A 19,515-nucleotide genomic window follows, 5' to 3' on the forward strand; every position below is an offset into this window, starting at 1 on the left:
ACGGAGATTGGCGAAAATAGCCGATCTCTGTCAGAGCGGCCCGACAGCGATCTGCTATTTCTGCCCATCTCCAAGCAGAGAGCCGATACTGCGCCTGCGCTGGAGCTGGGAAGGTAAATATTTACATCCCCTCCATTCCCGGAGCTTTTTGGCCACTGCCGTGGGACACAGGAGGACGGGGGAAGCCTCAATAGGATCCGGAGGCTTCCCCCACCCGAGGCGAGTACCCCCCAGAGGAACTTTTTGTTGTTACAGGTTTTCTTTAACTATGCAGAGTGTAAATAGGAGGTTATTTACCTGGGTCTCGGGCTCTCGGCATTCCACTGACCAGATCTCCCTTCAGTTGGGGGCACCTCTAGCTAATTAATACTGAGGATAGCTTTGGCTACCCAATACTAAGGAGCACTTGTAGCAACCTATGATGGGCAAGGGAAGTAAGGGAGAAGTGACAGCTTGGCCAGCCAGCACACTTGGGGTGCAGTTCAACAGGGGTTTGTAAGGTCATGGAGGGCGGAGTCTGGACTGCCAGGGCATCTGTGCCTCCCGTGATGAAAATCTGGGCATGCGTCTGGCGCATTTTTGCAAGCTCCGCCTAAAGCATGAAGCTGAGCCTATTAAGGACAGATTCCGCTTCCACTTGTTAGAAAAAAATAAAATGGGACCTGTATGCAGCATTGCGGCAAACAGAACTTGCTGCATTTTTCCGGACAAACTGATGCACTACCTAGGGGCGTGACTAGAAGGGGGTAGCCCTTGCGGCCGCAGGGGGGGGGGGGGGGGGGGCAACAACTAACCTTCCCTTCCTCCGATACAAGGGAAAATACTTCACACCCATAACAAGTGTGGCCACAAGAAAGGTCATGATGGTCACACTTGTTTTATGACCCTTGTGAGATGGTCCCCCAGGCCACGAAGGGACACCAAGGGGGAGGCAAGGGGAGGGGTGTGAATATTGGGAGGGGCTATTAAAGTTTAACTGGGGGATCCATGAATTATAGTTACTGCCCATAGCCACCTATAGTGCAGCACATCCGCCCCACCCAGGTGCGCGCATGACGCTGCAAAAACGGTGTGGTCCAAGAACCGTCTGCTCCGCACCAAACATCCCTCGCAAATGGGAACCGATCCCAACAATGGTTTTCCTTTGCAGAAAATGTGCACAAATGCAGACAAGTGTGAGGCCTTGTTCAGACTATATGTGTTGCTGTGCGCATTTCAGCAGCGTGTATAGTGTGCGACGCGCAAGAACGGTAGCAGGGCACAGACAGCCCTTCTGCAATTCCCATCATATGCGCTGCTGCATGCATTTTTCAAGAATCTGACCTATTCACTGTAGTGAATGGGATCAGCAGCGCAGATGGCGTGCAATCGTACGCGTTGCGTTCCAATCGCACAGCCATCTGCGCTAAATGATATGAACGAGGTCTGAATGCCTACCTAATAACAGAACAGCCAGGAACTAAATTCTGGAGTTCATCATACCTCCCAACTTTTTGAGATGAGAAAGAGGGACACTTAAGCCACGCCCCTGATCACACCCCCATCACAACCCTAGTCACACATACCATAAAGATTTCATAAGAAAAATGTTGTTTTATAATTCAGACCACACTGGTGCTTTCTATCCTGGTTCATTTTTCTTCATATTAACATTTTACAATTAGTAATATATCAATTTAAAGGATATATATATATATATATATATATATATATATATATATATATATATTTACATAGAAAGAGGGACAAAGTCCTGAAAGAGGGACAAATGAGGAGGAAAGAGGGACACTTGGGAGCTATGCCTAATAGCAGTAGAGCTGGGAACTAATTTCTGGAGCTGATGTACATACAGGGATGCAAACTAAACAATACATGGCTTATTAGGAGGCTGATCTCTACTCCAGGAGTAACTCCAGAGTAAAAATAACAGTATACTGCACATAAACTATGAATGGCTGCTGGATTGTGTAAAACGGCAGTGTTTAGCTGAGGCTGGGTATTTGGACAGCTTTGTGTGTGCTCAGTGTGGGAGAGCTATTTGTAGTGTGCTACTTTTCAGCTTGTAGTGTGAGAAAGTTGGAGTCCCCCCTCCTCCTCCCTCTGCTCCCTCCTCCCCCCCCCCCCCCCCCCCCCCCCCCCTCCTCCATAGTTCCCAGCACAGGCAGGTGCAGGGGGGCGGCTCTCTGCTGCAGAGATCTGTACCGGGTTTAAAGGGACAAGTTCACCGGAAGAAAAAGGGAGAGAGAGGGCAGCCTGGCAGGGAAGGGAAGAGAGGGCACAGCCTGGCAGGGAAGAGGAGGGGGCACTGCCTGGTAGGGAAGGGAGGAGGGGGCACTGCCTGGTAGGGAGGAGGGGGCACAGCCTTGCAGGGAAGGGGGGGGGGGCACAGCCTGGCAGGGAAGGGAAGAGAGGGCAGCCTTGGCAGGGAGGTGAGGGCAAAGCCTGGCAGGGAGAGGGCACTGCCTGGCAGGGAGAGGGCACAGCCTGGCAGGGAGGTGAGGGCACAGCCTGGTAGGGAAGAGGGGGGGCACTGCCTGGCAGGGAAGGGAGGGCAGTGGGCACAGCCTGGCAGGGAAGGGAGGAGAGGGCACTGCCTGGCAGGGAACGGAGGGCAGTGGGCACAGCCTGGCAGGGAGGGGAGAGTGCACAGCCTGGCAGGGAAGGTGAACTTGTGCTGCTGGGGGGAGTAGAGGGAGGAGAGGGGCAGCCTTGGTAGGGAAGGGAGGAGGGGGCACTGCCTGGCAGGGAGGAAAGGGCACAGCCTGGCAGGGAGGAGAGTGCACAGCCTGGCAGGGAAGGTGAACTTGTGCTGCTGCTGGGGGGAGTAGAGGGAGGAGAGGGGCAGCCTTGGTAGGGAAGGGAGGAGGGGGCACTGCCTGGCAGGGAGGAGAGGGCACAGCCTGGCAGGGAAGGTGAACTTGTGCTGCTGGGGGGAGTAGAGGGAGGAGAGGGGCAGCCAGTGATGTTGGTGGGTGGGACAGGCAGGCAGTGCATGGACAGGAGGAGGGACTGATAAGGGGACAGGCAGAGGGAGGAGAGGGACAAGGCAATCACACAGGTCTCTGCACTGCTGGAGGTGACACGGATCCACTACTAGGAAGCAGCACTAGGCAGGCAGATCCACCATCGGGATCCAGCAGCGACTGGCTGGGAATACATTTGGGATCACCACTGAGCCGAGTGGGACGAGCGGGTAGAATCCGAGCTGCGGGACACAAGGCTGCGCGCTGGCACCAAGGCTGATCCGCGTGCCCGGGACAGGATCAGCACCAGGGACAGAACCAGAGGATGGGTCCGCTGATGGTCCTCCTGGGGCTGTGCTCGGCATGTTCTGCCTTCAATGTGGACACTCAGGTGCCGGTGATCAAGCAGGCGGGGGCAGCGGAGGGGCTGTTCGGCTTCTCGGTCTCCATGCACCAGCAGACTGAAGGGGAGAAGCGATACCTGTAAGTAACTTGCCTTGTGCTGGGGTGAGGTGGAGGCAGATTACCTCCTTATTGTATGAAAGGGCATTGCCCAACCATCACTTGTGCTGCTGCCTAGTGTGTGAGTAATACTATCTCCTATTCTGGTGACATGTACAGGTGTAGGACCAGGAGAGGGATTGGATCAGCACATATAGGACATCATGGGCATGTGCTAGTGTTTCTTAAAGGACACCCAAAGCGAACATAAACTTATGAAATAATTGTATCTATCTTCCTTCTCCTAAAAATGACTTTTTAAGATATTCCACAGTTTTATTTTATGTTTAAATCTTCTTTTTCTAAGTTTTAACTGTTTTATTGTTTTTGCTCATTGACACATTCATTGAAGTATGCCAGAGCTAAAATCTATGAACTACTGACCCTTTTTATCTCTTTCCTGCTCTCAGAAGCCATTTTCTGCTAGGAAAGTGTTTTATAGTTATCAGTGAGGGTCACGCTGTAGTCGCTTCCTGTCTGAGTCAGGACTGAGTCAGCCACTTACATACCTGATAGTTAAAGAGACACTGAAGCGAGACTAAATCTCGCTTCAGCTCTCATATGTAGCAGGGGCACGTGTGCCCCTGCTAAAACGCCGCTATCCCGCGGCTGAACGAGGGTCCCTGACCCCCCAACCCACCCCCCGCAAACCTTGGTTGCAGACTTGGTCGCTGATTTTGCTTCCTGGAGTCAGGGCTGACGGCTGCAGCCCTGCCTCTCAGCGCCGTCTATCAGACGCACATCGCCGCCTCTCCCCCGCCCCTCTCAGTGAAGGAAGACTGAGAGGGGCGGGGGAGAGGCGGAGATACGCGCTGACAGACGCGCGTGGGGCAGGGCTGCGGCGGTTAGCCCTGCCCCAACCAGGAAGCGCTCCCCCGCTGCACCGAGGGGATTTGGGGGATCAGGGACCCTCGGTAAGCCGCGGGATTGCGGCGTTTTAGCAGGGGCACACATGCCCCTGCTATATATGAGGTCTGAAGCGAGATTTAGTCTCGCTTCAGACTCTCTTTAACTCTTTCAGGCAGAGAAAAAAAAAGGAACACAGCCTAGTTATTTGTGTGCTAGGCACTGTACATACACATGTCTCTCTCATGTCACATGTCACTTCGGGCATCCTTTAACATTGTATTGGTATGTACCCCTTTTAGAACCCTGTGCTCATCAAGTACCCCCTAGCATAGTAAACATCACAAGTACCCCTTGCCAAATATATATTTAATCCTAGTACATGATCATTGGTGCTAAACTATTTCCAAGCATTTACTATTGCTTTTAATTAGCTAAAACACTCATTTGGTGTTGTTTAAGATTTCTAAATTTCTAAAACTCTAAATTTGTTATTTTTGGTTAAGTTTATCAAGCCTGAGTACCCCCTGGAACCATCAAAAGAACCCCCTTGGTACGCGTACCACACGTTGAGAACCACTGCTAGGGTACATGTGGAGGACCTTAATAAAGATGTAGAACAAGGATAGGGTATGTGCACAGGTAAGGGATATGAGCAGAGGGTGTGTACAGGTGTATAATGCAGGGCAGGGGGTATGTGTACATATGTGAGATATACAGAGGTGTATGTAATGCATTTGCCCATAACTGTGAAAAATGAAAAGATGTGTTTGTGTGAGATAAGGGATTGTGTGTACATTCAGCTGTAAGACTAGTTCAGTGGTATATGTAGAGGTCTGGCATAGGGCATGGTTATGTGTACAGATGTGAGATGGGTGCGAGGGATACATGTACATGTATTAGATAGGGGCAGGAGTATAAATATACATATGTGAGATAGGGGCAGGGGTATATACCTGTGTCAGATAGATTCAGGGGTCTATGTACCTTATTAGATAGGGGCAGGATTATATATGTACAGGTGTGAGTATGGGTAGGGTAGGGGGTATATGTACATGTGTCAGGGACAGAAGTATATGTACTTGTTTTAGATTAGAAGCAGGGATATATATGCAAAGGGATCAGATAGAGGTAGGTCTATATGATCAGATAGGGAAAGGGGTATATGTACGTACAGGTGTCAGGGAGAGTGATATATGTACAGGGGTCAGATAAGGACAGGGGTATATGTACAGGTGGGCAGGAGTACACGTACAGGTGTCAGATAGGAGTATATGTACAGGGTCAGATAGGGGTAGGTGTGTATTTACAGGTGTCAGATAGGGCAGGGATATATGTACATGTGTCAGATGAGGCAGAGGTAAAAGTACTAGTGTAGGCTGTTGGCAAGACTATCCTAAGACTATAACTATAGGAAATTTTGCTGGATTTGCACATTTAGGTGTGTATTCCCACAGCCTAGGAGATTCCATACAATGGCATTGAGAGATCTACCATTGGTACCTCAAGGGCAGGGCCGGCCTTTGCTATGAGCGACCTGTGCGGTCGCTCAGGGCGCCGTGCTCTCAAGGGCGCATGTGCCCTGTCGCCCCTCGCCGCCCCGCTGTCTCCCGGTGTCCTCTCAGTCTGTCTTTAGAGCAGGACTACAAGAAAATGGCCGCCGACGTCCACAAATGCAGACGGAGCTAGTCTACTTTAGGGGACCCACCGCAAATCCCCATAGAGAATTTGAGCTGCGCTGAAAACGGAAATAATTTCCGCTTTCAGCTCGTACAAAACCCCTTAAGTCATATATGTACGGATAGCTGAGAATCAGCTCTAACGAATGGTGCCACTTTCGGTGGGGAAAAAACGAAACTCACTCTGTACGAGGCGCCGAACGCCCGCTATCGCGGCTCTATCGGCCATCTTACTTCTGTGCTGGTAATATTTTTCTCTCTCCTCATTGGAGGGATTGTTAGCTGGGGGCGTGCCAGAACAAAACAAGCAGCTACCGGCTACAGTTCCCGGCCAGGCAGGTAGTTGCCATGCTGTGGATGTATGGACACTGCAGCCCGCTGCTCATTGTGGCTCTCACTATTCGTGTCAGTTCTCATATAACTATGCTGCTGACAGTGTAGTATTGTTATACTGCTTTATGTAAACAAGTATATCCAGCTCGGGGAATAGTCAACTTTAGGGGACCCACCTTAGACAAATTTACCTCAGTGATATACCATTACAAAGCTCAGAAACAGTTCGTGGACCAATGGGAGCTAGTCTACATGTAGTCACGCCCCCCCAGCACCAGCATTTCTCCAATCAGGATGAAGCACACATCAAAGCAAATGGCTGCTACAAACGGAAGCGCGGCGTTTCGGGGCTATTTATTTCTCCACTATGTATCACAGCCTGAAAAGGTTAAGATATTTCAATAGAGGAGATCCCGAGCTTTCTAACGATATAGCACATGTGGGGGTAGTGGCTGCGGGAAGGCGGACATTCGTTGCAGTATACACGGAGGTCAATTTGTCTATGGGGATTTGCGGTGGGTCCCCTAAAGTAGACTAGCTCCATGCAGACAAACGGCGGCCATTTTCTTGTAGCCTGCTCTAACTACAGATGGAGCAGGGAGAGAAGAGTGACGTCGGCGCTGGATGTCAGGTGAGTCAGTCTCTGCCCGGCCCGCTGCCACATAAAGGAGGGGGCATACTGGGGCAAGCTACCTACGCTGGGGGCAAGCTACTTACACTGGGGGCATACTGGGGCAAGCTACCTACGCTGGGGGCAAGCTACCTACGCTGGGGGCATACAGGGGCAAGCTACCTACGCTGGGGGCATACTGGGGCAAGCTACCTACACTGGGGGCATACAGGGGCAAGCTACCTACGCTGGGGGCATACTGGGGCAAGCTACCTACGCTGGGGGCATACTGGGGCAAGCTACCTACGCTGGGGGCATACAGGGGCAAGCTACCTACGCTGGGGGCATACAGGGGCAAGCTACCTACGCTGGGGGCATACTGGGGCAAGCTACCTACGCTGGGGGCATACAGGGGCAAGCTACCTACGCTGGGGGCATACAGGGGCAAGCTACCTACGCTGGGGGCATACTGGGGCAAGCTACCTACGCTGGGGGCATACTGGGGCAAGCTACCTACGCTGGGGGCATACTGGGGCAAGCTACCTACGCTGGGGGCATACTGGGGCAAGCTACCTACGCTGGGGGCATACTGGGGCAAGCTACCTACGCTGGGGGCAAGCTACCTACGCTGGGGGCATACTGGGGCAAGCTACCTACAGTGGTAGCATACTGGGGCAAGCTACCTATGCTGGGGGTATACTGGGGCAAGCTACCTACGCTGGGGGCATACTGGGGCAAGCTGCCTACGCTGGGGGCATACTGGGGCAAGCTACCTACGCTGGGGGCATACTGGGGCAAGCTACCTATGCTGGGGGCATACTGGGGCAAGCTACCTACGCTGGGGGCAAACTACCTACACTGGGGGCAAGCTACCTACGCTGGGGGCATACTGGGGCAAGCTACCTACGCTGGGAGCATACTGGGGCAAGCTACCTACGCTGGGGGCATACTGGGGCAAGCTACCTACGCTGGGGGCATACTGGGGCAAGCTACCTACGCTGGGGGCATACTGGGGCAAGCTACCTACGCTGGGGGCATACTGGGGCAAGCTACCTACGCTGGGGGCAAGCTACCTACGCTGGGGGCATACTGGGGCAAGCTACCTACAGTGGTAGCATACTGGGGCAAGCTACCTATGCTGGGGGTATACTGGGGCAAGCTACCTACGCTGGGGGCATACTGGGGCAAGCTGCCTACGCTGGGGGCATACTGGGGCAAGCTACCTACGCTGGGGGCATACTGGGGCAAGCTACCTATGCTGGGGGCATACTGGGGCAAGCTACCTACGCTGGGGGCAAACTACCTACACTGGGGGCAAGCTACCTACGCTGGGGGCATACTGGGGCAAGCTACCTACGCTGGGAGCATACTGGGGCAAGCTACCTACGCTGGGGGCATACTGGGGCAAGCTACCTACGCTGGGGGCATACTGGGGCAAGCTACCTACGCTGGGGGCATACTGGGGCAAGCTACCTACGCTGGGGGCATACTGGGGCAAGCTACCTATGCTGGGGGTATACTGGGGCAAGCTACCTACGCTGGGGGCAAGCTACCTACGCTGGGGTCATACTGGGGCAAGCTACCTACGTTGGGGGCATACTGGGGCAAGCTACCTACGCTGGGGGCATACTGGGGCAAGCTACCTACGCTGGGGGCATACTGGGGCAAGCTGCCTACGCTGGGGGCATACTGGGGCAAGCTACCTACGCTGGGGGCATACTGGGGCAAGCTACCTATGCTGGGGGCATACTGGGGCAAGCTACCTACGCTGGGGGCAAACTACCTACACTGGGGGCATACTGGGGCAAGCTACCTATGCTGGGGGTATACTGGGGCAAGCTACCTACGCTGGGGGCAAGCTACCTACGCTGGGGGCATACTGGGGCAAGCTACCTACGTTGGGGGCATACTGGGGCAAGCTACCTACGCTGGGGGCATACTGGGGCAAGCTACCTACGCTGGGGGCATACTGGGGCAAGCTACCTACGCTGGGGGCAAGCTACCTATGCTGGGGGCAAGCTACCTACGCTGGGGGCAAGCTACCTACACTGCTGGGGGCAAACTACCTACACTGGGGGAAACCATGCTACTACACTAGGGGAAACTGTACTAGCTACACTGAGGGCAGCTATGCTACCTATATGGGGCAACTATACTACCTACACTGGCGGCAACTATGCTACCTATATGGGGACAACTATGCTACTTATGGGGGGGGGCAACAAAATCCGGTTTCGCTCAGGGCGCTGTGAAACCTAAGGCCGGCTCTGCTCAAGGGCAAGACACTCCATATCACTTTGGATAAGCTAGGCAGCTTATTTGGCTCAGAGGTAGTTTAGACATGTAATCACACTTTAATAAAATTGTTTGAAGAGAGAACAGGTAATCCCTTTGCCAACGGAGGACTTGTTCATTGCATGGACAGAAGTACTGGTATAATTGCAGTTGGCAATGATCATGGCATACAGGGGCCTTCACAAATGTGTGACTTTGATTGATTTGTCCAAATAATTGGGGTGCCTAGACCTTGCTATGGTGATATGGGCAGAAGAGGTGGGACACTTGGAGGGAGTTTAGTGTAGAGGCTCCCGAAAGTAGAGCTAAAGGGTAGGAACACCTTAGGCAGAATCGCGTATGCGTTTTCCACTATGTGCTATGGAAACCGCATATGCGATTCTGCCTAGTGAGTTCCTACCTTTAGAGGTGTGAGACATGGCATTTTGTGTGTTGGTGGCATAAGCAGGTGTACACCACAGTTCCTTTACACATGGAGGTGTAATACAGGCCAGGTGGATGGCAATCCAGTTGACTAACCTAGGTTTTTAGCAGCATCTTACTAACTATTCCAATGATAACTATTCTTACTGACTTTCTTTGTTAGTAACATTTCCCAAAGTCTAATAGCTTTGTGTGGCCATCATTAGAATGGGATTTCAGCAATGGATGGCAACATTAATAGGAAACCAAGCAGTATGCCTGGGGTATAAAGAGCTCCTTAGAATGCTTTGAGGCCTAAACTGGTGATTCTTTTCAGGTAAGGATGTATTTGGGATTAGGCTAAGCCATAATGTTAGTAAGAGGCATTGATGGAATTTTTATACCAGCTGAGAACACTGACAGGAATACACTTTAGTGTGTAGCATAGATAAGTAGGACCATATCTGTTCCTTATGTTTAAATGGTGGGCACAAGTGGTTAAATATCTAAAGATGTTCCGTATTAGGGGGCATAGGTAGCGGTATATCTGAAGCTTATCTGCAAATGGTGGAAATAAGTGGTGGAATAGCCAGGGCTGAGGAGTTGAGGAGTGGGAGCAATTTTTGGGTACCTGGAGTCGGAGGTTTTTATAGGACGGAGGAGTCGGATACATTTTGTTTTGAACTCCACATCCCTGGTAAGTATTGGACTAAGGAGTGGGAGAAATTTGGGGTACCTGGAGTCGGAGGTTTCCTAAACGGAGAAGTCAGTTAGTCAAATGATTTTTGTGCTGACTCCACAGCCCTGGGAATATCTAAAGATCTTCTGTCTCTGGGCCCGTTTCCACTAGGGGCGAATGCGTCCTGAATCTACACCAAATCGGCAGGTGAGTCGAGCGAGGAAACGCTGTCTATACCTTCAAAGGTTTGCTCTCTGAATTGTGCTGTGTTGCGATTCTGGATAGCATGCTGCAGATTTCTGCTGCATGCATCCAAAACCCTACAGCCGTGCATGGCGCTCATCACTTCAAGTGCTCGGCAAGAGGCTTGCCGGCTAGTGGGAACAGGCCCTTAAGGGACATGGGTAGCAGTATGTCTGAATCTTATCTACAAATAGTGGAAATAATTAGTGGCGTATTGAAGATCTTCTGTATTGAGGAACAGTGGCATATCTAAAGTTTATCTAGAAAAAAAATTCTTTATATTAGGAGTCACAGATTATATAACTGAAGATAATCTAGAAATGGGGGCATCCGCAGTCTCATATCTGTAGATTAGCTATATTAGGGGTGTAGGTTGGGTTGTAGCTATGGCTTCTATACACATGGATGGTACAAGTGGTTTTTGAAATCTTCTGTATTGGAGGTAAAGGTATGGTTGTTAATGAAGCTCGTCTACATTAATATGTCACTATAGTGACGTATAGTAGAATGCTGTGAATTATTCAGGATAGCCACTTTTACGATAATTTTCCTGGTTTCTGCATCAAACACTTCCTATATCTATATATTGCTGTATATTGGTATGTAGTTCCGCCCTCCCAGTGTTGTCACAGCCGAGGCTGATTAGCTATGCCCCACCCCAGGCCAGGTATTATGTCTATTGGCTTCAGAACGCTCAGTAACCAAACATTCCGCTGAGCTAAAAAACGTAAATCGGGGTGAGGAAAAGTTGTACGATGGGCAAACACTGACAAAATAATTTATGAATACTGTAATAAATAAAATCGTATCTTTTACCTTATTTTCACTATAGTTCCTCTTTAAAGGGAACCTGAACTGAGTAAAATTATTTAATATAAACACATGACGTAGCTGCAAATGAATATTACAGACTTACCTCACCCTCAGCTCCTCTCAGAAGCTCACCATTTTCTTCTTACAGTGATCCCGTCCAGTTCTGACAAGATTTTGTCAGAACTGAAATATATCAGCAGCTGTCAGTTACAACTGAATGTGCAAGGTAATGTCCGTGTCTCCCTATGGCTCAAGTGGGTGATATTACAGCGTAACAGTGTGCTGACCCGGAAGCTGTTATGGGATAATGGCCATTTTAAAAAAATGGAGGACGGAGAATTCCATTGATCACAGTGGGCAAATGGGACGCAGGAGAAGAGAGAGAGATTGATGAGCAGACTACACAGGAGGGAAGTATGACCTGTGTATGGTTATTTTGACTTTTTATTTTCAGTTCAGGTTCTCTTTAAGGTCCTGGCTATTTGTTTATTTTCACTGCAGTTCCTCTTTAAGGGACACAGGAAGCGGTTGTTATGGAGTTGTGCAAGTTCTTTCTCTACAGCAGAGTGAGGCCAATATTGCTATTATTATTATTCCTACAGCGCTGACATGTCATCTTCATGATATTTGATATTATTCTGAGGAGCAACGCTAGTAGAAAGTCTATATTACAAATAGATGTGTAGGATATAATCAATAACTAACCCTTTAATAATGACAGTGTACACGGTTACGTTTAGAGCGATTTGCTGGCCATTTTTACAAATCAGACTTTCTTATATATGAACTGTAGTGAAAATGACATTATTAATTGCATATTTTGTACAATATTAATATATAAATGATTTAGTCAGTGTTTGCTCATTGTAAAATCTTTCCTCTCCCTTATTTACATTCTGAAATTTACTACTGATGGCGACCTCTTTAGTCCTGCCAGGTGATTTGTGTAGAATGTTCATTACTTAGGCCACAAACCCACCAGGAGCGATTGCCTGAGCGCTTTGCGATGTGAAAGCTCTTGCTAATGTAATGCTATGGGGTGTGACCAGAGCAGGGACAAGGTTCTCCAGCACCCAAGGCTGAGACACCAAATTGCGCCCCTCCATCCCTCCCACCCCAGCCCTCAAACATTGATTGCTATTAGACTAAGAGGGCCACAGGGCCCACAACCTCCCCAACACCTTACTATCTAGTTATCTGGCGTGCAGTCACTGCTATGTATCCCCTTTTCTATTTCTTTCTGCTTCATACACAATTAGGAATGACAGCTGAATGAATTGTGCGCCCCCTCCTACACTGCGCCCTGAGGCTGGAGCCTCTCCAGCCTATGCCTCGGCCCGGCCCTGGGTGTGACCCTATTTGAGCAATGTGATTTTATAAAAATCCCCCATAGCGTTGCATTAGCTAGAGCTTTTTCAAATCACTAGTGATTAGGAAACGTTCCTATTGGGTTTCTGGCCTAATGCTACGTACACACATGCGACAACGATCGTTCGTTGAGAACGACGAACGAACTTTTAATCGATGAATGAACGACCTAAGTAAAGATAGTTTTAAAAGGTGTGTAACGATCTGATCGTTAGAACGAACGTTACATCACGTAAAGCAACTATTGCGCCTGCGCATAAAAATGAGAAGTTTCACAGAGAAATAGCGAAATGCGCATGTCAAGCCTAGTACGAACGACCGTTTCCAACGATGTACTACTTTTGCAAACGATCGTCGTTGGTTAAAATCCGCCGAGACAGAACTTTCTTTTGTAGCGATTTGGCTCGTTCGTCGTTTGCCTTAATAGTCGGTGGTTCGTTTTTTGTAACGATCGTCGTTGGTAAAGATCGGGGGAACGATCGTTACAAACTACTATAGTCGCATGTGTGTACGCACCTTAAGACTTTGCACAGAGGGAGATATTGCTTACTTGACAGTTGAAAAAAACTGTAATTTCCCACAATGCAACAGGGTTCTCAGATAGCAAACTGTCAGGACCATGGTCATGACATCACACTGTGGAAGGGGTTTCACCACAATATCAGCCATACAGACCCTCCGGATGATCTATTCAAGAAAAGCAATAGATTTCTCATGGGAAAGGGGGTATCAGCTACTGATTGGGAGGAAGTTCAATTCTTGGTTACAGTTCCTCTTTAATATCTCTTGGGAACATATTTGTATAATGTACAATTTATTGGCCATTATCCTTTTATTTAAATAGCGCCTGCATATTACGCAAAGCTAAGGGAAGTAACTGACAAAATGAGATAAATAACATCTCTGACAAGACATTAAGTGAGTGGGATATGGAGGCTGCCATACTTATATTCTTTTAAACTGCCTGGCAGTCCTGCTGGTCCCTTTCCTCTAATACTTTTAGGCACAGACCCTGAACAAGCATGCAGCAGATCAGATGTTTCTGACAAAAATCTGACTAGATTAGCTGCATGCTTGTTTCAGGTGTGCGATTCAGATACTACTGATGCTGGAATGATCATCAGGACTGCCAGGCAACTAGTATTGTTAAAATCTATTAACCCTTCGCACTCTCGCATGCAAATGTTCAAACAAATGCATTCACAGATTCACTCATCCAGGCACAACTGTTATCCCTACAGCTAAGTTAAAAGCCGGGGTCTTAGTTCACAGAAGAATGCATTCTTATGCTTAGTCACCTATACTGCGCAGAAGTACCCAGGTAAACATAGGTGTCCTAACTCTGGCCCTGTAACATGCATAGTGCAGACATGCAAACACATTCATTGCATCAAACCTATCTAGGGATTAGGAGCACACATCCTAACTTCCTCTCCTGGGACAGACAGTGCATCTTACCAATCGCACAAGGGAGCTAACGTTATGTGTCCATGTGCACCATGCACATACACCAGCATAAGCTGTCTGCATGCTGACAAACACATACAGGGGAAGGAGGGAGTGCACTGAATTAGACCCTAGCCACAGGGGTCAGTAACAAGAAAAAATGTGTTTGCATGTCTGCACTATGCATGTTACAGGGCCAGAGTTAGGACACCTATGTTTACCTGGATACTTCTGCGCAGTATAGGGGACTAAGCATAAGCATGCATTCTTCTGTGAACTAAGACCCCGGGTTTTAACTTAGCTGTAGGGATAACAGTTGTGCCTGGATGAGTGAATCTGTGAATGCATTTGTCTGAACATTTGCATGCGAGAGTGCGAGGGGTTAATAGATTTTTGCTGTTTTCTAGCCACACCCCCTTCAGCACCTCCCTTTCCTTAATAACTTATTTAATGTCCTAACTAGATGCGATGTGCCTGGATATATGTATTTTTTTCTAGTATTGTTAAAAAGGAAATAAATATTGCCGTCTTTGTGCCTCTCACTTCATGTTCCCTTTAAAGCGGGAGTGTCAGCATAAAAATCAAATTTCAGCAGCAACTGGTCTGAGTGTATTAAGTGATAAAGATGCTAATCCTGCATTCAAAACTTTCACAACTTTTTCTGCTGTTATGATTTGGAGTTATTACATACTTTAGGAGCACTGGCCCTTTAGTAGTCAGTGCCAAACAGTTGCATGCTGGGAAATATAATATATTCATGCCCTTCCCTTTATTTCCCTGCCTAGCTGAAACATGATCCTCTGCTCACTTGTGTTTACAAGCAAGGCTGAGGTGACTCAGCAATTGGAGGAGAAAAGAAAAAAAAAGTAAAGGGCAGAAATGACATCAGGATTTAGCCTCAAACTGTGGGCAAAAGACATGGCCCCCACCAGGAACAGAATTCTCTTCATTTACTATATAACATTCACTGAAATAAAAATGTGGACAGTACAGTACATGTTATGTAAGTAGATCAAGTATTTATCTACTTATATATGTGTTTATTTTCCCTGGCATAGTATGGCTGATCCTACTGCTTTAAAATTGAGAAGTGTTTGTCCTAAAATAGCTTTATTTCACATCTCTAAAGTGGCCACAGCAGTTGTCATAGCAGTCAAATAAATCCCTGGTAACCAGGTAGGGAGGAGGCAGATTAATGGGGATGTGATGCTGTAAATATAGATGCCCTGTAGGCCTTTGTGCTGTTAAACTGACAGACGTCTGACCAATAAAGTTTAATTGTGCGCAGAGAAGAAGGTGTTAAGAGGCTGTGATTTGCTGCACAGGTTTATGTCAGTGACACCATTGCAGTTTATGGAGTGTGGCTGGCCAGGAAGAATAGATCCTGGCAAGGCTTGCAGTGAAGGGGTTAATCTGCGATGTTCTGCGAGGGGGGAGGAGCAGGGTGCGCAATCCTCTGCCTGCTGAAAGGCCTGACTTTCCTCCTCTGCCTTTGTTCATCACACCTGCAGATAAGAAAGTTTTCTATTCCTGCAGGGCGGGGTGTGCAAATATGTGTGCGTGTAGCGTGATGGTACACATTGACCCAGGCAGGCAGTGTACAGCAATATACAGTGACAAATCACAGCGCCCGCACCCTCTGCTGCTTTACTTGTAACACTAGAGTGGCAGGTGAAACCTAAACAGGCTGATCCGTAGCCAGGACTTTAACCTCCTTGCCGGTCTAATTCCCGCCGGCAAGGAGGCAGCGCAGAACTTTCTTTAAATTTTTTTTTTCTCGAATCATGTAGCGAGCCCAGGGCGACCGGGCGGGTGGATGTCGGGACGTCACAGGGAATCCCGATCCACCCCTCAGCGCTGCCTGGCACTCAGGGCCGGCGCCACCATTAAGGCAAAGTAGGCAGCTGCCCCAGGGCCCCAGAGCTTGTAGGGGCCCCCAGTGGCTACAAGAGGAAAAAAAAATTTCAAATCGGACTTATAGTTTTTGAGAAAATCGATTTTTAAAGTTTCAAAGGAAAAAAAAAACACATTTAAAGGGACTCCGAGCAGTGCAGAAACTATGGAAAGATGCATATCATTTTAAAGCTCTCTTTCTCCTCTTTCCAATGATATATAAACCGCCTCCCTACGCCTTTTAGTTTTCGCTATTTTCGCGATTGAAATTGCCGCGGCCGCGATTTCAATCGCGAAAATAGAGAAAACTAAAAGGCGTAGGGCGATGATTTAGGTGTCGCCAGAAAGAGGAGAAAGAGAGCTTTAAAATGATACCCATCTTTCCATAGTTACATTGTATTACACAGGGCGACTTTTTCCTAAAGTCAGCAGCTCCATTCTGCTGAATGGAGCTGCTAACACTGGGGAAAGTGTCGTCCTGTGTAATACAAGTAACTATGGAAAGATGGATATCATTTTAAAGCTCTCTTTCTCCTCTTTCTGGCGACACCTAAATCCGGCCGCGGCAATTTCAATCGCGAAAATAGTGAAAACTAAAAGGCGTAGGGCGGCGGTTTATATATCATTGGAAAGAGGAGAAAGAGAGTTTTAAAATGATATGCATCTTTCCATAGTTTCTGCACTGCTCGGAGTCACTTTAAAAACCTGCCGACTTTAATGGTTAATAGCAAATCCACTAGAAACCCTAAATTTGCAGGATATGTTAAGGAGATCATTGGGAATAAGAGGAAAAAACAATTTTTCAAAAAGACCTTATAGTTTTTGAGAAAATCGATTTTAAAGTTTAGAAGGAAAAAAGTATAGTTTTAAATGCGGTAAATGTAACTTTTAGTAGCAAACCTAACGGTAGTGTCATTTTACATACATCAAACGAAAGCGCAATAAATTTCCTGACGGGGTTTCCAGGAGGTCCATACGCAGCCGCAGCGCTTTGGCCAGGGATCGCTATACAGCCGCAATATGGCTGTATGAAGATCCCTGGCATTTTTTCCTATTTTCCCAATTTTTTTTTATGTTTAGAGTGTGGGAATTTAAAAAAAAAAAAAAATTATGTGGGGTTCCCCCTCCTGAAACTTTTTAACCCCTTGTCCCCCATGCAGGCTGGAATAGCCAGAATGTGGAGCTCTGACTGATTGGGACTTCACACCCTGACTATACCAGCTGCAAAAAAGGTCCCCTAATGCCGATTTTTCTTCTGGGGTATATGTTGGGGGGGCCCCCCAGGTTTATTTTGCCCTGGGGCCCCATTGTTGCTTAAACCGGCCCAGCTGGCACTGATTGACCAGGCTGCGCAGGGGTATGGGGCGGGGTGGGGGGGCGGCTCGACGCGGCGGGTAACGACGGATCGTTGACGAGCGGCGACGATCGAATGTTACAAGCAGCTAGCAAAGTGTTAGCTGCATGTAACAAAAAAAATATTATGCAAATCGGCCCAGCGGGGCCTGAGAAATCCTCCTGCGCAGGTTACCCCGAGCTGAGCTCGGGATAACCTGCAAGGAGGTTAAAGAGAACCTGAACTGAAAATAAAAAGTCAAAATAACCATGCACAGGTCATACTTACATTGGTGTAGTCTTCTAATCATCTCTCTCTCCTCTCCTGCGTCCCATTTGTCCACTGTGATCAATGGAATTCTCCGTCCTCCATTTTAAAAATGGCCATTACCCCCTAACCGCTTCCTGGTCAGCACACTGTTAAACTGTAATATCACCCACTTGAGCCATAGGAAAACATGGACATTACCTTGCACATTCAGTTGTAACTGATAGCAGCTGATATATAACTGACAGCAACTGGTATATTTCAGTTCTGACAAAATATTGTTAGAACTGGAAGGGTGAGCTTTTGAGAGGAACTGACGGTGAAGGTCAGTATGTAATATTCATTTGCAGCTATGTCATGTGTTTATTTTAAATAATTTTCTGTGCTTCAGGTTCCCTTTAAAGGACAGCTGAAGAGAGAGGTATATGGAGGCTGCCATATTTATTTCCTTTTAAACAATACCAGTTACCTGCAGTCCTGCTGATCCTCTGCCCTAATACTTTTAGCATGCAACAAGCATGCAGCAGATCAGGTGTTTCTGACATTATTGTCAAATCTGACAAGATTAGCTGCATGCTTGTTTCTGGTGTTATTGACTGCGTCTAATCTTGTCAGATTTGACAATAATGTCAGAAACCCCTGATCTGCTGCATGCTTGATTAGGGGCTGTGGCTGAAGTATTGGAGGCAGAGGATCAGCAGGGCAGCCAGGCAACTAGAATTGCTTAAAAGGAGATAAATATGGCAGCCTCCATATACCTCTCTCTTCAGTTTTCCTTTAAAATGCACCACATTTCTGGAAATATTGTACTTCTTAGCTGCAGTATAAAGTCCACTTTAATGGGGGTATCTCCCCTACAGCTGGGGTCTTGTATAACACTTGAGTAACTGTGTGGAGTGATGGAACAGGCGCAGGCAGGAGCAATGCCCAGGCAAGCTGATATCGCTCCTTATGTCATTCAGCGATCTCCTTGCTTGGGAGGTAACCACTAAATAAATATTCAGGCTCGCAGGGGATTACAGCATGTTGACTGGCTGATATTCATACACAATGGAACACTTCGATTTCTTCCATGGATGTAATGCACAAATGCCGCCGTCTGGGATTCGTGAGAATGTTTTACGCAATTCCTCCCTCCTGTTTACACCCGAAGCGAAAATAAACTAAAGAAATAAATGATTGTATTTATCCTCCTTCTCCTAAAAATTACTTTTTAAGATATCCCACAGTTTTATTTTATGTTTAAATCTACTTTTTAAGTTTTAACTGTTATATTGTTTTTGCTCAATGACACATTCATTGAAGTATGCCAGAGCTAAAATCTATGAACTATTGACCCTTTTTATGTCTTTCCTGCTCTCAGAATCCATTTTCTGCCAGGAAAGTGTTTTATAGTTGGAATTTCTTACCAGTGCGGGTCACACTGTAGTCACTTCCTGTCTGAGTCAGGACTGAGTCACCCACTTACATACCTGATAGTTAACTCTTTCAGGCAGAGAAAGAAAAAAAGGAACACAGCATAGTTATTTGTGTGCTAGGCACTGTACATACCCATGTCTATCTCATCATGTCACATGTCACTTCGCGTATCCTTTAAAGTGGACCTGAACTCTTGCACAGGGGAGAAGGAATACGTATAGAAATGCACCATGTATGTATTTAGAGAGCCTGTCTAATCCCCCCCCGAACTGTGACTAATCACCACTGTAATTTGATCAATTAGCTGTGTCCGTTCAGGAATCTTTGCCACGGCAGAGCAGCTAATTTGTAAACACAGGATGTAAACAATGTCTGCCTACAAGATAGACACAGTGCAGATTTATTGCAGGATTTGTATCAGCTGT

General features: G+C 47.7%; 1 protein-coding gene across 2 annotated transcripts in view; it reads left to right on the forward strand.

Annotated features, from left to right (window-relative positions):
• Positions 1–2,953: 2,953 nt before the first annotated feature.
• The window catches only part of ITGA3 (integrin subunit alpha 3), a 180,530-nt gene continuing 163,968 nt past the window's right edge, over positions 2,954–19,515 (forward strand). Inside the window, exon 1 of one of the 2 annotated variants that reach the window (XM_068263981.1) lies at positions 2,954–3,446. In XM_068263981.1, the coding sequence (XP_068120082.1) occupies positions 3,289–3,446 (158 nt within the window). In that variant the 5' untranslated portion in view covers positions 2,954–3,288. The remainder of the gene's footprint in view (positions 3,447–19,515) is intronic. The other variant, XM_068263982.1, reaches the window with a different exon arrangement.

This window comes from Hyperolius riggenbachi, chromosome 12, assembly GCF_040937935.1.
Source record: "Hyperolius riggenbachi isolate aHypRig1 chromosome 12, aHypRig1.pri, whole genome shotgun sequence".
NCBI classification, from domain to species: Eukaryota; Metazoa; Chordata; class Amphibia; order Anura; family Hyperoliidae; genus Hyperolius; species Hyperolius riggenbachi.